The sequence below is a fragment of the Denticeps clupeoides genome, chromosome 2 (assembly GCF_900700375.1).
Source record: "Denticeps clupeoides chromosome 2, fDenClu1.1, whole genome shotgun sequence".
NCBI lineage: Eukaryota > Metazoa > Chordata > Actinopteri > Clupeiformes > Denticipitidae > Denticeps > Denticeps clupeoides.
In genome coordinates, this window is record NC_041708.1 from 34,414,874 (window position 1) to 34,434,739 (window position 19,866).

Here is a 19,866-nt window from a genome sequence, read left to right on the forward strand (position 1 = left end):
TCTTCAAACAAAGACATTTATTGGTTACTTCAGTCCTGCTACAGCGTGGAAGAACACCGTATCAAATGATAAATAGCATCCCGAACGTCTGGACGTTTTCATGAAGCGCTTTTTAACACTGCTCATTAGTCTTCAGATTCGCCCGGGCTTCTGATGTCATCAATTTTCAGGATCATCTTCACAACCTGGGTTGCCAGAGAGATCTGCTGCTTCTTCCCGATCAGTGTTTCAATGACATGCTGCTGCTTCATGTCTGACCAGAGAAAAAAAGAGGTTCAGTCACGTTGGCATATTTCTTGTATAATTCTTAGCGTGATAAATATAATTCAAGTCTTACCGTTGGTGGAAAGGTGCAGGCAGTCGATGCCAAGAGCAGGGTTGCTTTCTTTCAGTTGTCTAGCCCTGACTTCGGTCATAGTCTGAATGGGGTTCATGCCGCTGTTTTCTGCCAGAGCCATGGGAATGACTTCCAGGGCGTCAGCGAAGGCCCTCATTGCGTACTGCTCCAAGGAGGGGCACTGCCAGCAGAAAGATGCTCTTAGCGCCATTGTAAAATTCGGAAATGTATTTTGTGTGTGCAGTTCTTTGCAATACCTTATCAGCTGCCTTGTTCACTGCAAGAGCACATGAGATCTCTGACGCGCCGCCGCCGTACACGATACGGTTATCGCGGACCAGGTTGCGGATAACACACAAAGCATCGTGAAGGGATCGCTTTGCTTCCTCAATAATCTAGAAAGGAAAAAAATGATCAAAAATAAATGCCACTTGAAACTAGGGCTGCACGATTTGGGGGGAAAAAAATAATAAAAAAAAAAAAAGACATATTGCGATTATTGAGATCAATATTGCGATATGATAAAGGACACTTGCTTGTATATCAATGAAAAGTCGCATACTAATAGTGAAATGTTTCATTTCTAAGTGAAACATACAAACTACTTATAACAACCTGAAATGCCCAGTTCAAAATACAATTTTCTACCAAATTAAATAAATCACAAAAAAACTCTTTACATTACTGTCGAACGACAAACCCTGGTAAGGCTAAACAACTGTTTAGATTATATTTGGCCATTATAAAATCCCGTATTATAGTTCTTACGTTTAACCAAAACGTTGTTTGGAGTCTGACTTGAACACAGGGATGCATAGCTTTGCTAGCTTAGCTAAGGTTAAGATTTGTAAACAGGTGAATTTCTTTAGTTAACTTCTCAAACTTTGAAGGCTTCCTAAACAGCTAAGAACAGTCTAAATAGTTAATGCCTACGTTTAGCCAAAACGTTGTTTGGAGGCTGACTTGAACACAGGAATGCATAGCTTAGCCTAGCTTAGCTAAGGTTAAGACTTATAAAACGGGATTTTATAATGGGCAAATATATTCAAAACAATTGTCCAGCCTTACCTATGAAATGTAATCCCCCGGGATCTGGTTTGAAGCGTACAGCGGTTTGTACAGCCCCAAGCAGCACAAGAGTGAGGCATTTTTATGCACTTCTTTCCATAGACATGTATATGCTTCACGCCACAGCAGAGCCTCTCGCAATATGGCGGCGACGTTGACGTACGATACAGCGCGTCATGCGGCGTCTACCCATATGTCTCCGAATCGAAAGACATGTGACCATACACGTCACATCCAACTGAAGTGAAACTTCAGTCAGCTCGCAAACTTTGAGAGAATGGATCGGATATGTCGCCGATCCAATCCATGTACTAATCATTTAAATCGCAGCTTTTTGCGTTCATGTAATCGAACGGACTGACATTACGATTGCGATTAGATTAATCGTGCAGCACTACTTGAAACCAAAGTTAAGAAATACGTAGAATTAAAAAACCACCACCACTTACCATCTTGTTACCACCACGGATAAAAATAGTCACAGCTCTGCTGTTCTTGCACTCCTCAATAACAAGCATTCGGTCCTTCGTGGTGCCGAAGCAGATCTCCTTCACAAGGCCAGCAGTGCCCAGCTTCTCAGTAGTCAGCTCGCAGAATCGGGGGACGATGCGGCCACCAGTTGCAATGGCAATAAGCTATTTGGCAGAATTTAAAAAAAAAAAAAAGATTCATACAAACAATAGTGTATATGGCATTAAGTCTTTTGACATATATCTTTCAACTAAGTATAATGGTACATTCTGAAACAATCTGTAGCATTCTCACAGTGGAAGAGCAGCATGACTAACCTCTATTTCAGGCCCTCCAACCCAGCGAACTGCAGGAAGCTCGCTCTGGAGAAGCAAATGGTTTGCCTCGTCATCAAAACCCCACTGGCAAATGACCAGATTGGCCCCAGTCTCTTTGACCTGTGAGACAAACAAACAAAACAAATAAATTAATAAATATTACATTTAGAATATAAAAAAAAAAAAGTTTACATTTCAAAGCATTAAATATTTCAGAGCAGACAACCCATACAAACCTGCTGGATCATTTCCTGGAACTTCTCCTTCTCATACTTCTGAAGGGCTTTGTAGTCCTCCACAGATGTGACATCAAGCTTATGCTTGGTTTTTGGCTTGGGTGGTTCAAAGGGGCAGGTAAGGATGGCCATCTTTGTGTCTTTCAGGACCTGCAAATAAAGGATTATAAGTACAGCAAAGTACAACAGAGCATCCGCCTTATCTGGACCAGGAAGAGAGAAGACGAACCTTGGGCATCTGGGGGTGACTAAACTCTTTGTCCACAATCACACCCTTGATGAGCTGAGTGTCCTCCAGCTTCCCACCAACCTTTCCCTCCATTTTAATGAGCTCAAAGTCAACATCCTTCCGCTCCATGTCAGCCACGGTCAGAATAGCGTTCACAGCTATTTCTGCCATCTGCCGGTGGCAGCGGTTGATCCTGTGAGACCAGATGCAGACAGACGTAAGCAAACCGCAGCAGGAAAATCTTCAAGTATAATACATTATTAAAATGATGATCTGATATCTAATCACTGCAAATTAATGAAGATTCCGATCTTATTTTACATTCAAAGATATTTTAAGGCTTCAACACCAAACTCACACTTTTGACCCTAATGTTGTCATGGCTGTCTGAACAAGAGGCTCGATGTTATTTGGGTCGACCAGAAAGCTGTCGCTGATCTTATCAAGCTGCTCGATGGCGATCCGTGCAGCTTGGTCATATCCATCGGCAACCCTGATGGGATGAATGCCACGATCCAGCAGTTGCTCTGCTTGTTCTAGGAGAGCCCCGGCAAGGACTGAGAGGAGAGAAAGAACTTATAGTCATGTACCCCATGGTGCCATGTATTATTCACCTAAACAACTAGATTCGCTCAGACCAGACCAAGTATTCCAAGTGCACTTTTTGACCAAAAGATACAAGTCAGTCAGACTGGATGAAGCAGAGACTACAATCTGCAACTTTACACCATTCATTGCACTCAAGCAGTCTTATGGGGTCACGACAGCAACAATGCTAAATCAGCGCGTCAATAAACCCATCTCCTCCTTTCTGGTTGTGACGATGCAGGAATGTGTACTGGCGACTACTAAAAACGCAACTAAGAAGCACAGTGAGCAAAATATCAAGTGCATGTATGCTTTTTAAGCCTCATGTAACGTAATATGTATAAAAACCCTAGAGGATCTGTAAGTGGTAGGTATGTATATATGACACTAAAATTCATTTAAGTCAGCAGAAACGATTCACACAAACATACATTAAGTGTAGCTTCTCTTACGTGCCCGATTGCCAAAAATGACAACAAAGAAGTGCAAAAGAATCACATTACTGTATCCCCTGTCAATGCCAGGACACTCAACTGGAACGTGAGAACCTGGAGTAAGGGAGGGGAAAAATAATTTTAAAAATACACCTCTTACCAACAACGCCAGTAGTTCCATCACCAATCTCATCGTCCTGAGACTTGGAGAGCTCAACCATGAGCTTGGCGATCTGATGGTCCACATCCATCATACTCAAGATAGTTGCACCATCATTAGTAACCGTTACTTCTCCGTCCTTATCCACCATTATCTTGTCAAGACCTGACAAGGCAACATAAGAACTATTTCGTTATACCGTTAGAAAACAGGCCATTCGTAAATTAAAAGAAAATCACTTACCATTGGGGCCCAAAGATGTCCTCAGTGTTGTGGCAACGGCCTTTGCTGCCATGATGTGAGACTAAAACCAGACAAGAGAAGAAAAATCATTAACACGCGATTTTAAGTGAAATCACAACGCGGCTACATAATAATGTTGTGTCTGACGGCGCATTTGACCGTGACGCGCAACCGCCACCGTTCTAGCCCGAAGCACACGGACGATCGGCTGCAGTTAGCGTGCAAAGTCGGCGTCACGGTCTATACGCTAAAACGCGGCCTGCACAACGCGTCTTTTCTGCATTCCGCAATGGTCACGTTTTGTCCGTAAGCAAGTGCTTCGCGGACAGATACACGTTGGTTCAGAAACGATGGCCGCTCGGTTAGCATCCCGTGCTAACCATTGTATCACACGCACCTTCAGCGCCTCCAGGCCCGTCAGCCGAGATTTCTTATCCTGGTCCTTAATAATGATAAAAGGCCGCCCATATTCGTCAAAGGCGAGAGTACCCAGCGTGGACATCCTCGATCTTCACACGTCGGTCCTCAAATGAAATAAGACACGTCGCTCCTCAAATTAAATAAGAATTTTCGGCGTTCGGACACCGCGTGTTGGAACTGAATGAAGAAGTCTAGAATTCTCGATGCGGATTGGTTTCTTCTAATCTCGCATCTCGCGTTGTTTTGTCAGAAGCCGTCTGAGACTTTCCAGCCTCGTTCTTATTAAACTCAAAAGTGTTCAAAATTAAACGAATAAATACGACATAACGAAACAAACAAAAAAATAACCTATGAATAAACAAGAGAATTATAGATATATAATAGCAACATATAATTTTGAAATAATTTAACACATTTTGATATGCAGCTAATTATTGTGATTCTGCTATATAAATATACTATTATTGTGAAACATTATTTCATGGTCCTTATTTTACCCAGCAACACAGATTCATTTAGATGCCTTTTATTTCATTTAAATAGTTTTAATTCCAAAACGTCCTTTTTCAGAATCAGTCTTTTATTTCAAAGTGGCGTTTTTCCCAAGTGACGTCGTTCGACTTCCATACGTTCTTACTAACTAAAATGTCAACATTGTAATTAGATAGTTATTTGAGTTATTCCGTTAAACAATGCAGACAATTAAAATAATGAAATGTACTTAATTACCACAAATTAAAAAACATGCATACCATTTACTTAAACAAATTTAAAAGTAATGTTCTGACCTGCTATTTTCTCTAAAAGCAATCTAATCAATGTTGTATCATTCAGGCCGAAGCGCTTTCACTATTGGAGGATCCGTCCTACGATCGCACTTTTCGCTGATCTCCATGTCATGGTAACCTGCAAAACGGCAAGTTTGAACGCAGGTCCATGCTTTAAAGATTACTAAACGTGTGACGCAATGACGTTCGCCAACAGTAATGGCGCCGTGTCCGACTGAAGAAATCTTCTCTGCGATCACATCTGTCCAGACGAACAACACAACTCTCTGAGCGTCTTTCGGATTTTTACAGGTACGTGTCACGTTCCACATTACGCACACGCACACGCGCACACACACACACACACACACACACACACACACACACACACACACACACATATATATGTAATGGTTGCCACCGGTTGATAGAACGTGTTTGTTTTCAGTACGACTTGGAGAAGGAAACGGCTCCCGTGGTGTTTGTTGTCTCCACGACCGGGGACGGAGAGCCTCCTGACACGGCTGTTCCGTTTGTTAGGAGAATTAAGAAGAAGACGCTTCCCAGAGAACGGTTTGCTCGTCTATGCTATGCACTTTTAGGTAAATGCACGTAACGGCCAATTTAAACCGAACGTTTCAAGCGTTGGTGAAGTGTTTCACGCTCTTTTCCTCCTCCATGCAGCTTTAGGCGACACAAACTATGCAAACTTCTGCAACTGTGGGAAGACCATTGATAAGCGAGCTTCCCTCCAGGAGCTCGGAGGGAAGCGTTTCTACGCTACAGGACATGCCGATGATGCTGTCGGGTATTACACTTCATGTCCGACTATTACGCCTGCTAAATAACAACCAAAAGCATGAAGTGATAAAGCCATAAAATAATGCCTCATGGCATGATGGGAACTAACATGTATATGAAACATTAACATGTTTTATTAAAATGGATGTCATTTGACCTAGCTATGTACAGAACAGGCCAAACGTTTGTACACACTTTCTCATTCAATGTGTTTTCTTTATTTCCATGACCATTTACATTGGTAGATTCTCACTGAAGGCATCAAAACTATGAATGAACAGTTCGGGGAAAAAACAGATTTAAGATTGCCTTTTCAAAATGATCATCAAAAGAAAGCGTGGATAAATGACTGTTTTTCCATATTTTACTTTATTTAGCCGGGTGTGTGTTTAGTACGTTTACAGTCACTTTGTGGGGCTTGAAAATGTTCTGTGGAAAGTTTAAACAGGTAACTTTAAAAAAATTAACGAAAGGATGCAGTGAGTCTGAATACTTCTTTTTGTAATGAAACATTCAAAAGGTCAGCGTACCTTTTTTTACAAGAATTCAGAAGGCGGGCTCAGACCGCTGACCTACAGGGTATAGGTTGAAAACTCTTTTCTAACTAATTCTTCATTTTGTTGTGTAGTTAATATTCTAACCTTCTACTGTCACTAGTTAGCAGTAAGAACGACTGTTAAGATAAATGTAATCTATCAGAACGTCTGTGGGAAACACTGTATTTTGGTTCATATCATTTCACCTGTTAACGTTTATTTAACGCTGCTGCAATATCTCACTTTGTTCAAATCTTTGCTTTGGCTCTAATGTTTTTTTTTTGTGTGTTGATTCCTTTCTAGAATTCTGTCCCACCACTTAAGGAAAATCAGCATGAGGTCCAGATTTCCAGAGCAGTTCCACTCATTCGACATGATTCTGTCAAAGCGGCCTTATTGATAGAATTAGACGTTTCTGTAAGTTACGATTTAGTTCAAATGAACATTTCTGTTCAAAATGTACAAAATGTACTAGGTTTTGTTCTAATTAGGTTTTGAGACACCAAGTCTATTGGTTTTTTAAATGATGCCGTTTTGATCCATTCCGAATTCCTTCTGTATTCTGCATACAATCAAACTGCACAGATGTCTGACATCGGATGCCCTTTGCATGCAGGACAAGGACCTTCCTCTCCAGCCGGGGGGCGTGTTTGATGTCCTGTGCCCAAATAATGGCAGTGAGGTCGAGGAACTTCTTCAGAGACTTAAACTGGGACAGCGGCGGGATCACTGCGTTCTTCTGGAGCTGCTCAAAGACACGAGGAAAAAGGGTAAAGCAGCAACACAACTCACTGGCAGCTTTATTACACACAGCTAACAAAGTTGTGGCTGGCACACCAACACTCTACTACTGTGCTGCAGCTTCCAGCGCACATTCCTGAGGAGAGCACCCTGCAGTATGTCATAACCTGGTGCTTGGAGTTAAGAAGTGTTCCAAAAAAGGTGTTCATTTTTTTATTTTTTTTGCAGTTGTAGTTGAGGCTGGTTACTGTGTTGGTTGAAACCGCCCCCTATACAATTCTAAAACCACGAGCCTATAATCTTGACAATCAGAAATACTATATTGTCATCAGAAGAGTTTAAAAAATCCCTATGGACATTACAAATGAGGAACAAGCTTGGAACGTTCTCTCTGAAGTACAACTAGGAGTTATGAATTGTTACACTGCTAAAACTGATAAAACCTTTCATAATGAACCTTAAACGAAATGGTGTTTGCGATCGTCTCCTCAGGCTTTGCTGAGATCCCTGGTCGAATGCACCACCAGTGGTGTTGAGAAGAGACGCTTGCAGGAACTCTGCAGCACGCAGGGATCAGCGGACTACAATCGCTTCATCAGGGACCCGAATATCTGCCTGCTGGACCTCCTGCGGGCTTTCCCATCATGCACGCCGCCTCTAAGCCTTCTCATTGGTCAGTGAGTCTTTGTCCAATCAATGGTGTAATCACAAAGTGCCCAAATAACCTTAAATCCATCTATATGGAGTACGTTCCGTAAGGCTTTCTGTTTACATTACATTTTACATTTACGGCATTTGGCAGACGCCCTTATCCAGAGCGACTTACAACGTGCTTTCAAGTTACCATCGATGTTTAGTTTTTTTTTTCTCCACCTGGGGGCAGTAACACCTAGTCTGTCAATGTCTTGATAAGCAGAAATTGCAGGACAAATAATTAATTTTAATGACTAAAGTTGTCAAGACTTAAGTTACCTCAGCACTCAAATAAAAACAGTCCATTTGTTCTTTTTAATTGACAAGACTTTGCATTTATTGCCATATTTGTTGCGGTGCAATATCCCTCTATACGTAAGCGTATCCGCTGTCAAAGTTATTTTAATTTTGTGCTGAGCTGAAAGCCTCCTCAGCTGTGGGGTGCGGCAAGTTGGGCAGGAAGGTAATGACCCTCACTGGGTTTACCTGTGTCCCAGCAGGCTCGTTATATATGCATCATTACGTAGATGGGGAATAAATTGCATGCAAATGAGTACACAGATCAGCCATAGCATTATGACTATTATAATATTATAACAATATAATGTTCAGTAGGCCCACTTTGAGCTCATGGGCTCCACTAGACTCCTGAACACTGCTGTGCAGTTTCTTTATTTGTCATAAGTTATGAGGTGGTGGATCGGACATTTGTCCAACACATCCCACGGATATCACCTGTGGCCACCTATGTCCCTATGACTAGATCCTGGTGCAAACCGGGAACATCCCACAAGAGCTGCGGCATTGGAGACGCTGTGAGTCAGCTGAAAAGCCTTCACAATCTGCTGCTCGTCACAGTCGCTCAAATCCTTACACTTGCTTTTCTCACTTGCCATCAACATCAAGGACAATATTTTCACTTGCTGCCCAACAGGTCCCACCCACTGCCATGTGCCACTGTATCAAATTAATAAATGTTATTCACTTCACCTATTATGACCGATCATATTCATGTCTAGATGTATGCATTTTGGGGTGTGTTTGAGTTTCTCATGCATTTGGCGAGTCATTTGTGACACGAACGCTACATGGACGTCTGGATAGCCTGAAGAGACAGCGTTAGCGCTGCTTAATTTATCACTGAAGTTTGGTGTGCAGGACTGGCGTAGCAGGGTTTCCTAGTGAATAGCCATCTGCCATTTTAATAGATCTGCGGTGCATTGAGGAGAAAGTTGGATTTACGACAGCTGTTCGCACTTTTTTGTTCCCCTGCTTCGCAGCACACGCAGATCTGTTGAGTATCTCAACTTCAACATAAGGGGAGCTTGAAACAAAGGAGTTGGAATTAATTAATCAGCACAGCCAATAGAAAGAGCTTGGTGCGTGTGGTTGGATGATTAGATTTGCGACTCATCTGAGGGTCTTATTACTCTTAATTAACATGTTAATTACGAGTGTTGAAAGATGGTAAACCCAAAAAACTGCCGGCATTGATTTGCTCCTTTAAAAATGGAGGTAAACCACGGAGGCAGCGGCACTTTGTGTTTGTGACTGATAGCTGTCAGTCATCCATATGGGCTCCACCTTTTTTTTTATTATTTATAGAAACAACATGAAAGATTCTGAGTGCCGGAAATAATGTCACACTAACAAACAGAAACTACCAAGCAGCCCTTTCTTGTTTCTATCGGTTTATTTCTGTAAATCCAGGCTATATACACCAGATGATGTTATTGCACCCTGAAAATTAGTTATACAGTCTCCTTCTCTCACTTGCAAAAGCCTTTCAACACAGGAGACTTTCAGTTTCATAAATAAGGAGAGATGGTTTTTAAAAAATATATATATATCTTCTCCCCGAACCTTTTTCTTGACATTCTGTGCAGGATGTTTTTGTCCTCAGGCTATTTAATTTTGCCATAATTAGAATTCACAAATACAATTCATTCAAAAGGGAGGAGGGAGGGGGTCACCCAGAGACCCATCTGGAGACACACGGTGAAGGAGAGCTGAATACAATCAAGCTGTGTTTCTGGCACTTTTCTCATAAATACTAAACCGAGCACTTCACAGACCTTTTGCTTTCCCTTACAGAACATTTGCCGAAACTCCAGTCGAGGTCCTACTCAGCAGCGAGGTAAGGCTCGCATCGAACGCTTTCCTCCCTTAGGGGACCCCCAGTGTTCAATTACATTTGTAGGCTGTTATCAGTACTGCATGAAAGTGATTCCTCCATGAAATGGATCTGACTGAGCAGATGTCATAATAGTTGAATCACATACATTTATTAATGACATCAGAAATGCGTGAGACTTGTCATTTGTCTCCTGGTTCTTTGGTGTCTGGGGTAGCACTCCAGAAAAAAACATTAGGCAACTGAATTTATTAATACTTTGGTCAGTATGGGGTCCCCAGAGGACCCCTGATATTGAGACACGTGGAGTAGAACAGGCTGGTTGATGCTGCAGGTTCCTTTGCTCTTTTCACCCCTCTTCTGTCTCAAATGATAAATAGCATCCCGAACTTCTGGACGTTTTCATGAAGCTCTTGCCCATTTTAACACTGCTCATTAGTCTTCAGATTCGCCCGGGCTTCTGATGTCATCAATTTTCAGGATCATCTTCACAACCTGGGTTGCCAGAGAGATCTGCTGCTTCTTCCCGATCAGTGTTTCAATGACATGCTGCTGCTTCATGTCTGACCAGAGAAAAAGAGATTCCGTCATCATGCAACACGTTGGCATATTTCTTGTATAATTCTTAGCGTGATAAATATAATTCAAGTCTTACCGTTGGTGGAAAGGTGCAGGCAGTCGATGCCAAGAGCAGGGTTGCTTTCTTTCAGTTGTCTAGCCCTGACTTCGGTCATAGTCTGAATGGGGTTCATGCCGCTGTTTTCTGCCAGAGCCATGGGAATGACTTCCAGGGCGTCAGCGAAGGCCCTCATTGCGTACTGCTCCAAGGAGGGGCACTGCCAGCAGAAAGATGCTCTTAGCGCCATTGTAAAATTCTGAAATGTATTTTGTGTGCGCAGTTCTTTGCAATACCTTATCAGCTGCCTTGTTCACTGCAAGAGCACATGAGATCTCTGACGCGCCGCCGCCGTACACGATGCGGTTATCGCGGACCAGGTTGCGGATAACACACAAAGCATCGTGAAGGGATCGCTTTGCTTCCTCAATAATCTAGAAAGAAAAAAATTACCAAAAATAAACGTCACTTGAAACCAAAGTTAAGAAATACGTAGAATTAAAAAACCACCACCACTTACCATCTTGTTACCACCACGGATAAAAATAGTCACAGCTCTGCTGTTCTTGCACTCCTCAATAACAAGCATTCGGTCCTTCGTGGTGCCGAAGCAGATCTCCTTCACAAGGCCAGCAGTGCCCAGCTTCTCAGTAGTCAGCTCGCAGAATCGGGGGACGATGCGGCCACCAGTTGCAATGGCAATAAGCTATTTGGCAGAATTAAATAAATAAATAAAAAAGATTCATACAAACAATACTGTATATGGCATTAAGTCTTTTGACAATTATCTTTCAACTAAGTATAATGGTACATTCTGAAACAATCTGTAGCAATCTCACAGTGGAAGAGCAGCATGACTAACCTCTATTTCAGGCCCTCCAACCCAGCGAACTGCAGGAAGCTCGCTCTGGAGAAGCAAATGGTTTGCCTCGTCATCAAAACCCCACTGGCAAATTACCAGATTGGCCCCAGTCTCTTTGACCTGTGAGACAAACAAACAAACAAACATAAATATTACATTTAGAATATAAAAAAAAAAAAAAAGTTTACATTTCAAAGCATTAAATATTTCAGAGCAGACAACCCATACAAACCTGCTGGATCATTTCCTGGAACTTCTCCTTCTCATACTTCTGAAGGGCTTTGTAGTCCTCCACAGATGTGACATCAAGCTTATGCTTGGTTTTTGGCTTGGGTGGTTCAAAGGGGCAGGTAAGGATGGCCATCTTTGTGTCTTTCAGGACCTGCAAATAAAGGATTGTAAGTACAGCAAAGGACAACAGAGCATCCGCCTTATCTGGACCAGGAAGAGAGAAGACGAACCTTGGGCATCTGGGGGTGACTAAACTCTTTGTCCACAATCACACCCTTGATGAGCTGAGTGTCCTCCAGCTTCCCACCAACCTTTCCCTCCATTTTAATGAGCTCAAAGTCGACATCCTTCCGCTCCATGTCAGCCACGGTCAGAATAGCATTCACAGCTATTTCTGCCATCTGCCGGTGGCAGCGGTTGATCCTGTGAGACCAGATGCAGACAGACGTAAGCAAACCGCAGCAGGAAAATCTTCAAGTATAATACATTATTAAAATGATGATCTGATATCTAATCACTGCAAATTAATGAAGATTCCGATCTTATTTTACATTCAAAGATATTTTAAGGCTTCAACACCAAACTCACACTTTTGACCCTAATGTTGTCATGGCTGTCTGAACAAGAGGCTCGATGTTATTTGGGTCGACCAGAAAGCTGTCGCTGATCTTATCAAGCTGCTCGATGGCGATCCGTGCAGCTTGGTCATATCCATCGGCAACCCTGATGGGATGAATGCCACGATCCAGCAGTTGCTCTGCTTGTTCTAGGAGAGCCCCGGCAAGGACTGAGAGGAGAGAAAGAACTTTAAGCCTCATGTAACGTAATATGTATAAAAACCCTAGAGGATCTGTAAGTGGTAGGTATGTATATATGACACTAAAATTCATTTAACAGTCAGCAGAAACGATTCACACAAACATACATTAAGTGTAGCTTCTCTTACGTGCCCGATTGCCAAAAATGACAACAAAGAAGTGCAAAAGAATCACATTACTGTATCCCCTGTCAATGCCAGGACACTCAACTGGAACGTGAGAACCTGGAGTAAGGGAGGGGAAAAAATTATTTTAAAAATACACCTCTTACCAACAACGCCAGTAGTTCCATCACCAATCTCATCGTCCTGAGACTTGGAGAGCTCAACCATGAGCTTGGCGATCTGATGGTCCACATCCATCATACTCAAGATAGTTGCACCATCATTAGTAACCGTTACTTCTCCGTCCTTATCCACCATTATCTTGTCAAGACCTGACAAGGCAACATAAGAACTATTTCGTTACACCGTTAGAAAACAGGCCATTCGTAAATTAAAAGAAAATCACTTACCATTGGGGCCCAAAGATGTCCTCAGTGTTGTGGCAACGGCCTTTGCTGCCATGATGTGAGACTAAAACCAGACAAGAGAAGAAAAATCATTAACACGCGATTTTAAGTGAAATCACAACGCGGCTACATAATAATGTTGTGTCTGACGGCGCATTTGTCTATACGCTAAAATGCGGCCTTTTCTTCGCGGACAGATACACGTTGGTTCAGAAACGATGGCCGCTCGGTTAGCATCCCGTGCTAACCATTGTATCACACGCACCTTCAGCGCCTCCAGGCCCGTCAGCCGAGATTTCTTATCCTGGTCCTTAATAATGATAAAAGGCCGCCCATATTCGTCAAAGGCGATAGTACCCAGCGTGGACATCCTCGATCTTCACGTCGGTCCTCAAATTAAATAAGAAGTTTCGGCACCGCGTGTTGCAATGAATGAAGAAGTCTAGAATTCTCGATGCGGATTGGTTTCTTCTAATCTCGCATCTCGCGTTGTTTTGTCAGAAGCTGGTCTGAGACGTTCCAGCTTCGTTCTTATTAAACTCAAAAGTGTTCAAAATTAAACGAATAAATACGACATAACGAAACAAACAAAAAAATAACATATTAATAAACAAGAGAATTATAGATATATAATAGCAACATATAATTTGGAAATAATGTAACACATTTTGATATGCAGCTAATTATTGTGATTCTGCTATATAAATATACTTATTATTGTGAAACATTATTTCATGTGTGTTATTTTCATCTAATCAATGTTGTATCATTCAGGCCGAAGCTCTGTCACTATTGGAGGATCCGTCCTGCGATCGCACTTTTCGCTGATCTCCATGTCATGGTAACCTGCAAAACGGCAAGTTTGAAGGCAGGTCCATGCTTTAAAGATTACTAAACTTGTGACGCAATGACGTTCGCTAACAGTAATGGCGCCGTGTCCGACTGAAGAGATTTCCTCTGCGATCACATCTGTCCAGACGAACGTCCAGGTCTACAACACAACTCTGTGAGCGTCTTTCGGATTTTTACTGGTACGCGTCACGTTCCACATTACGGAATATTACAGACGAGGAACACGGGCGGTGGTGGTGAAGTAGCTGTGGGTCGACTGGCTGGTTGACACGTGAGTGCTGCGTGGACAGAATCAGGCTTCTTGTTGTTGTCTTTTGCAGCGTGCGTGTGATGCCGTGTGAGGTGGCGTCTCGGTTCGTGGTTCTGTACGGCTCGCAGCGCGGACAGGCGCAGGCCATCGCGGAGGAGATCGGCGAGCAGGCGGCGCAACGCGGGCTGGAGGCGGACCTGAGCTGCTTGAGTGAAAAAGAAAAGGTACCAAGTCGTGGCCACTCTATCTATCTCTCTCTCTCTCTCTCTCTCTCTCTCTCTATCTCTCTCTCTCTCTCACACAAACACACACACACACACATATATATATATATATACATACATACATATATATATATACATACATACATACATACACACATATATATATATATATATACATACATAAAATAGTTGCCACCGGTTGATAGAACGTGTTTGTTTTCAGTACGACTTGGAGAAGGAAACGGCTCCCGTGGTGTTTGTTGTCTCCACGACCGGGGACGGAGAGCCTCCTGACACGGCTGTTCCGTTTGTTAGGAGAATTAAGAAGAAGACGCTTCGCAGAGAACGGTTTGCTCGTCTATGCTATGCACTTTTAGGTAAATGCACGTAACGGCCAATTTAAACCAAACGTTTCAAGCGTTGGTGAAGGTTTTCACGCTCTTTTCCTCCTCCATGCAGCTTTAGGCGACACAAACTATGCAAACTTCTGCAACTGTGGGAAGACCATTGATAAGCGGCTCCAGGAGCTCGGAGGGAAGCGTTTCTACGCTACAGGACATGCCGATGATGCTGTCGGGTATTACAGTTCATGTCCGACTATTACGCCTGCTAAATAACAACCAAAAGCATGAAGTGATAAAGCCATAAAGTAATGCCTCATGGCATGATGGGAACTAACATGTATATGAAACATTAACATGTTTTATTAAAATTGATGTCATATGACCTAGCTATGTACAGAACAGGCCAAACGTTTGTTTATTTCCATGACCATTTACATTGGTAGATTCTCACTGAAGAAAAAACACATTGAATGAGAAGGTGTGTCCTAACTTTTGGCCTGTACTGTATATATGGTCATTTATAGAATGTCCTTTTTTTATGTTTTAAACTTTGTCGATGATTATTATTTCTTTTGGATTCTTGTTTTATTTAAACCAATAGAATGAATTTTGGTCAAATGTTCTTCATTCTGCTCTCAGGCTTGAATTAGTGGTTGATTCGTGGATTGAAGGACTGTGGGACGCAGTAAGGAAAGCACTGTCAGAGATGGCAGCTGCTGGCCCAGCGGTTGGGTCGCAGCAGGATAACAGTGCTGTGATTCTACAAGAGACTGCGGAGCCATCAGGACTGGGCCTGAAATTGCGACACCTAAATCTGAGCGAGCCAGATGCCGAGGCGTCGGAGCAGCCGATTCTACGATCTGGAAAGGAGAAGGATGTGCCTGGAAACGCCGCTGTAGATGCCTCCTTGACAAAATCTTTGCCACCTCTGTCTGAATCCTCCCTCAAAGTGCCTGCCCTGCCTCCTCCCTATCTCAGCGTCTGCCTGGGAGACGAGGTTGTGCGGGAGGTATGCCGTCATGCTCTTATTCACAGTTCGGGGAAATTATTTGACTGGGGACAGAAAATCAGATTTTAAGATTGCCTTTTCAAAATGGTCATCAAAAGAAAGCGTGGATAAAGTGACTTGTTTTTCGATATTTTACTTTATTTAGCCGAGTGTGTGTTTAGTACATTTACAGTCACTTTGTGGGGCTTGAAAATGTTCTGCGGAACATTATCGGTACTGCATGAAAGTGATTCCTCCATGAAACATTCAAAAGGTCCTTTTTTTCAGAAGGCGGGCTCAGACCGCTGACCTACAGGGTATAGGTTGAAAACTCTTTTCTTACTAATTCTTCATTTTGTTGTGTAGTTAATATTCTAACCTTCTACTGTCACTAGTTAGCAGTAAGAACGACTGTTAAGATAAATGTAATCTAGCAGAACGTCTGTGGGAAAAACTGTATTTTGGTTCATATCATTTCACCTGTTAACGTTTATTTAACGCTGCTGCAATATCTCACTTTGTTCAAATCTTTGCTTTGGCTCTAATGTTTTTTTTTGTGTGTTGATTCCTTTCTAGAATTCTGTCCCACCACTTAAGGAAAATCAGCATGAGGTCCAGATTTCCAGAGCAGTTCCGCTCACTCGACATGATTCTGTCAAAGCGGCCTTATTGATAGAATTAGACGTTTCTGTAAGTTACGATTTAGTTCAAATGAACATTTCTGTTCAAAATGTACAAAATGTTTTGTTCTAATTAGGTTTTGAGACACCAAGTCTTGTGTTTTTTTTAAATGATGCAGTTTTGATTAATTCCGAATTCCTTGTGTATTCTGCATACAATCAAACTGCACAGATGTCTGACATCGGATGCCCTTTGCATGCAGGACAAGGACCTTCCTCTCCAGCCGGGGGGCGTGTTTGATGTCCTGTGCCCAAATAATGGCAGTGAGGTCGAGGAACTTCTTCAGAGACTTAAACTGGGACAGCGGCGGGATCACTGCGTTCTTCTGGAGCTGCTCAAAGACACGAGGAAAAAGGGTAAAGCAGCGGGTGATTTTTATTGTATAAAGCTGCAGATAGACCATAGCCACTAACTTTTATTTACAGGCGCCCAGCTTCCAGCGCACATTCCTGAGGAGAGCACCCTGCAGTATGTCATAACCTGGTGCTTGGAGTTAAGAAGTGTTCCAAAAAAGGTGTTCATTTTTTTCATTTTTTTTGCAGTTGTAGTTGAGGCTGGTTACTGTGTTGGTTGAAACCGCCCCCTATACAATTCTAAAACCACGAGCCTATAATCTTGACAATCAGAAATACTATATTGTCATCAGAAGAGTTTATAAAATCCCTATGGACATTACAAATGAGGAACAAGCTTGGAACGTTCTCTCTGAAGTACAACTAGGAGTTCTGAATTGTTACACTGCTAAAACTGATAAAACCTTTCATAATGAACCTTAAACGAAATGGTGTTTGCGATCGTCTCCTCAGGCTTTGCTGAGATCCCTGGTCGAATGCACCACCAGTGGTTTTGAGAAGAGACGCTTGCAGGAACTCTGCAGCACGCAGGGATCAGCGGACTACAATCGCTTCATCAGGGACCCGAATATCTGCCTGCTGGACCTCCTGCGGGCTTTCCCATCATGCACGCCGCCTCTAAGCCTTCTCATTGGTCAGTGAGTCTTTGTCCAATCAATGGTGTAATCACAAAGTGCCCAAATAACCTTAAATCCATCTATATGGAGTACGTTCTATAAGGCTTTCTGTTTAGTTTTTTTTTTCTCCACCTGGGGGCAGTAACACCTAGTCTGTCAATGTCTAGATACGCAGAAATTGCAGGACAAATAATTCATTTACTAAATTTTTTAATTTTAAATTACTAAAGTTGTCAAGACTTAAGTTACCTCAGCACTCAAATAAAAACAGTCCATTTGTTCTTTTTAATTGACAAGACTTTGCATTTATTGCCATATTTGTTGCGGTGCAATATCCCTCTATACGTTTGCGTACTGTAAGCGTATCCGCTGTCAAAGTTATTTTAATTTTGTGCTGAGCTGAAAGCCTCCTCAGCTGTGGGGTGCGGCAAGTTGGGCAGGAAGGTAATGACCCTCACTGGGTTTACCTGTGTCCCAGCAGGCTCGTTATATATGCATCATTACGTAGATGGGGAATAAATTGCATGCAAATGTTGTGCCAATTTTTAGCTGTTGCCTTGAGGTCCTGTTCTCTTGAAATATACACCGATCAGCCATAGCATTATGACTATTATAATATTATAACAATATAATGTTCAGTAGGCCCACTTTGAGCCCATGGGCTCCACTAGACTCCTGAACACTGCTGTGCAGTTTCTTTATTTGTCATAAGTTATGAGGTGGTGGATCGGACATTTGTCCAACACATCCCACGGATATCACCTGTGGCCACCTATGTCCCTATGACTAGATCTTGGTAGATCCTGGTGCAAACCGGGAACATCCCACAAGAGCTGCGGCATTGGAGACGCTGTGAGTCAGCTGAAAAGCCTTCACAATCTGCTGCTCGTCACAGTCGCTCAAATCCTTACACTTGCTTTTCTCACTTGCCATCAACATCAAGGACAATATTTTCACTTGCTGCCCAACAGGTCCCACCCACTGCCATGTGCCACTGTATCAAATTAATAAATTATTCACTTCACCTATTATGACCGATCATATTCATGTCTAGATGTATGCATTTTGGGGTGTGTTTGAGTTTCTCATGCATTTGGCGAGTCATTTGTGACACGAACGCTACATGGACGTCTGGATAGCCTGAAGAGACAGCGTTAGCGCTGCTTAATTTATCACTGAAGTTTGGTGTGCAGGACTGGCGTAGCAGGGTTTCCTAGTGAATAGCCATCTGCCATTTTAATAGATCTGCGGTGCATTGAGGAGAAAGTTGGATTTACGACAGCTGTTCGCACTTTTTTGTTCCCCTGCTTCGCAGCACACGCAGATCTGTTGAGTATCTCAACTTCAACATAAGGGGAGCTTGAAACAAAGGAGTTGGAATTAATTAATCAGCACAGCCAATAGAAAGAGCTTGGTGCGTGTGGTTGGATGATTAGATTTGCAACTCATCTGAGGGTCTTATTACTCTTAATTAACATGTTCATTTACCTATGCATACCAGAAAGGAGGAACCAGAGGAACGAGTGTTGAAAGATGGTAAACCCAAAAAACTGCCGGCATTGATTTGCTCCTTTAAAAATGGAGGTAAACCACGGAGGCAGCGGCACTTTGTGTTTGTGACTGATAGCTGTCAGTCATCCATATGGGCTCCACCTTTTTTTTTATTGCTTATAGAAACAACATGAAAGATTCTGAGTGCCGGAAATAATGTCACACTAACAAACAGAAACTACCAAACAGCCCTTTCTTGTTTCTATCGGTTTATTTCTGTAAATCCAGGCTATATACACCAGATGATGTTATTGCACCCTGAAAATTAGTTATCAGATACAGTCTCCTTCTCTCACTTGCAAAAGCCTTTCAACACAGGAGACTTTCAGTTTCATAAATAAGGAGAGATGGTTTTTAAAAAATATATATATATCTTCTCCCCGAACCTTTTTCTTGACATTCTGTGCAGGATGTTTTTGTCCTCAGGCTATTTAATTTTGCCATAATTAGAATTCACAAATACAATTCATTCAAAAGGAAGGAGGGAGGGGGTCACCCAGAGACCCATCTGGAGACACACGGTGAAGGAGAGCTGAATACAATCAAGCTGTGTTTCTGGCACTTTTCTCATAAATACTAAACCGAGCACTTCACAGACCTTTTGCTTTCCCTTACAGAACATTTGCCGAAACTCCAGTCGAGGTCCTACTCAGCAGCGAGGTAAGGCTCGCATCGAACGCTTTCCTCCCTTAGGGGACCCCCAGTGTTCAATTACATTTGTAGGCTGTTATCAGTACTGCATGAAAGTGATTCCTCCATGAAATGGATCTGACTGAGCAGATGTCATAATAGT

General features: G+C 42.4%; 2 protein-coding genes and 2 non-coding genes across 11 annotated transcripts in view; 1 reads left to right on the forward strand and 3 right to left on the reverse strand.

The window, feature by feature from the left end:
* On the reverse strand, positions 1-13,669 carry LOC114766376 (T-complex protein 1 subunit epsilon). 3 transcript variants are annotated; one of them, XM_028957137.1, is made up of 12 exons: positions 13,524-13,669; positions 4,481-4,525; positions 4,084-4,144; positions 3,841-4,005; positions 3,017-3,215; positions 2,659-2,851; positions 2,430-2,579; positions 2,194-2,313; positions 1,855-2,040; positions 595-732; positions 338-518; positions 126-253 (listed from the first exon to the last, which is right to left on the reverse strand). In XM_028957137.1, the coding sequence occupies exons 1-12, from the start codon at positions 13,581-13,583 to the stop codon at positions 126-128; spliced, it is 1,626 nt and encodes a 541-aa protein (XP_028812970.1). In that variant the 5' UTR covers positions 13,584-13,669. The 3 variants fall into 3 exon arrangements, with proteins under 3 accessions (XP_028812953.1, XP_028812970.1, XP_028812961.1); XM_028957120.1 differs by lacking the exon at positions 13,524-13,669 and having other exon boundaries at positions 1-253; positions 4,481-4,715; XM_028957128.1 differs by lacking the exons at positions 126-253; positions 338-518; positions 595-732; ... (6 more) ...; positions 4,084-4,144; positions 4,481-4,525 and adding exons at positions 9,716-10,738; positions 10,831-11,011; positions 11,088-11,225; ... (5 more) ...; positions 12,974-13,138; positions 13,217-13,277 and having other exon boundaries at positions 13,479-13,583.
* Positions 3,682-3,814, reverse strand: LOC114785025 (small nucleolar RNA SNORA49). The gene has a single exon (XR_003749002.1). It is a non-coding gene; the product is annotated as a small nucleolar RNA SNORA49 (small nucleolar RNA).
* LOC114766338 (methionine synthase reductase-like) overlaps positions 7,224-19,866 on the forward strand; it is a 25,829-nt gene continuing 13,186 nt past the window's right edge. Inside the window, exons 1-15 of one of the 6 annotated variants that reach the window (XM_028957074.1) lie at positions 7,224-7,377; positions 7,469-7,549; positions 7,841-8,021; positions 10,136-10,178; positions 12,033-14,054; positions 14,138-14,219; positions 14,386-14,539; positions 14,763-14,916; positions 14,999-15,116; positions 15,523-15,892; positions 16,448-16,561; positions 16,755-16,908; positions 16,978-17,066; positions 17,359-17,539; positions 19,691-19,733. In XM_028957074.1, the coding sequence (XP_028812907.1) occupies positions 14,140-14,219; positions 14,386-14,539; positions 14,763-14,916; positions 14,999-15,116; positions 15,523-15,892; positions 16,448-16,561; positions 16,755-16,908; positions 16,978-17,066; positions 17,359-17,539; positions 19,691-19,733 (1,457 nt within the window). In that variant the 5' untranslated portion in view covers positions 7,224-7,377; positions 7,469-7,549; positions 7,841-8,021; ... (1 more) ...; positions 12,033-14,054; positions 14,138-14,139. Of the gene's footprint in view, positions 7,378-7,468; positions 7,550-7,840; positions 8,022-9,930; positions 14,245-14,385; positions 14,540-14,762; positions 14,917-14,998; positions 15,117-15,522; positions 15,893-16,447; positions 16,562-16,754; positions 16,909-16,977; positions 17,067-17,358; positions 17,540-19,690; positions 19,734-19,866 lie in introns of those variants that run through there. The other 5 variants (XM_028957099.1, XM_028957064.1, XM_028957082.1 and 2 more) reach the window with 5 other exon arrangements.
* On the reverse strand, positions 12,814-12,946 carry LOC114785023 (small nucleolar RNA SNORA49). Its single transcript, XR_003749000.1, has one exon. It is a non-coding gene; the product is annotated as a small nucleolar RNA SNORA49 (small nucleolar RNA).

Coding starts and splice junctions, on each gene's coding strand:
- LOC114766376 (XM_028957120.1), bottom strand. CDS start 4,585: ATGTCCACGCTGGGTACTCTCGCCTTTGACGAATATGGGCGGCCTTTT. Junction 3,216..3,840: donor TGGAACTACTGGCGTTGTTG/GTAAGAGGTGTA, acceptor CTCTCCTCTCAG/TCCTTGCCGGGGCTCTCCTA. Junction 519..594: donor TGAACAAGGCAGCTGATAAG/GTATTGCAAAGA, acceptor TTCTGCTGGCAG/TGCCCCTCCTTGGAGCAGTA.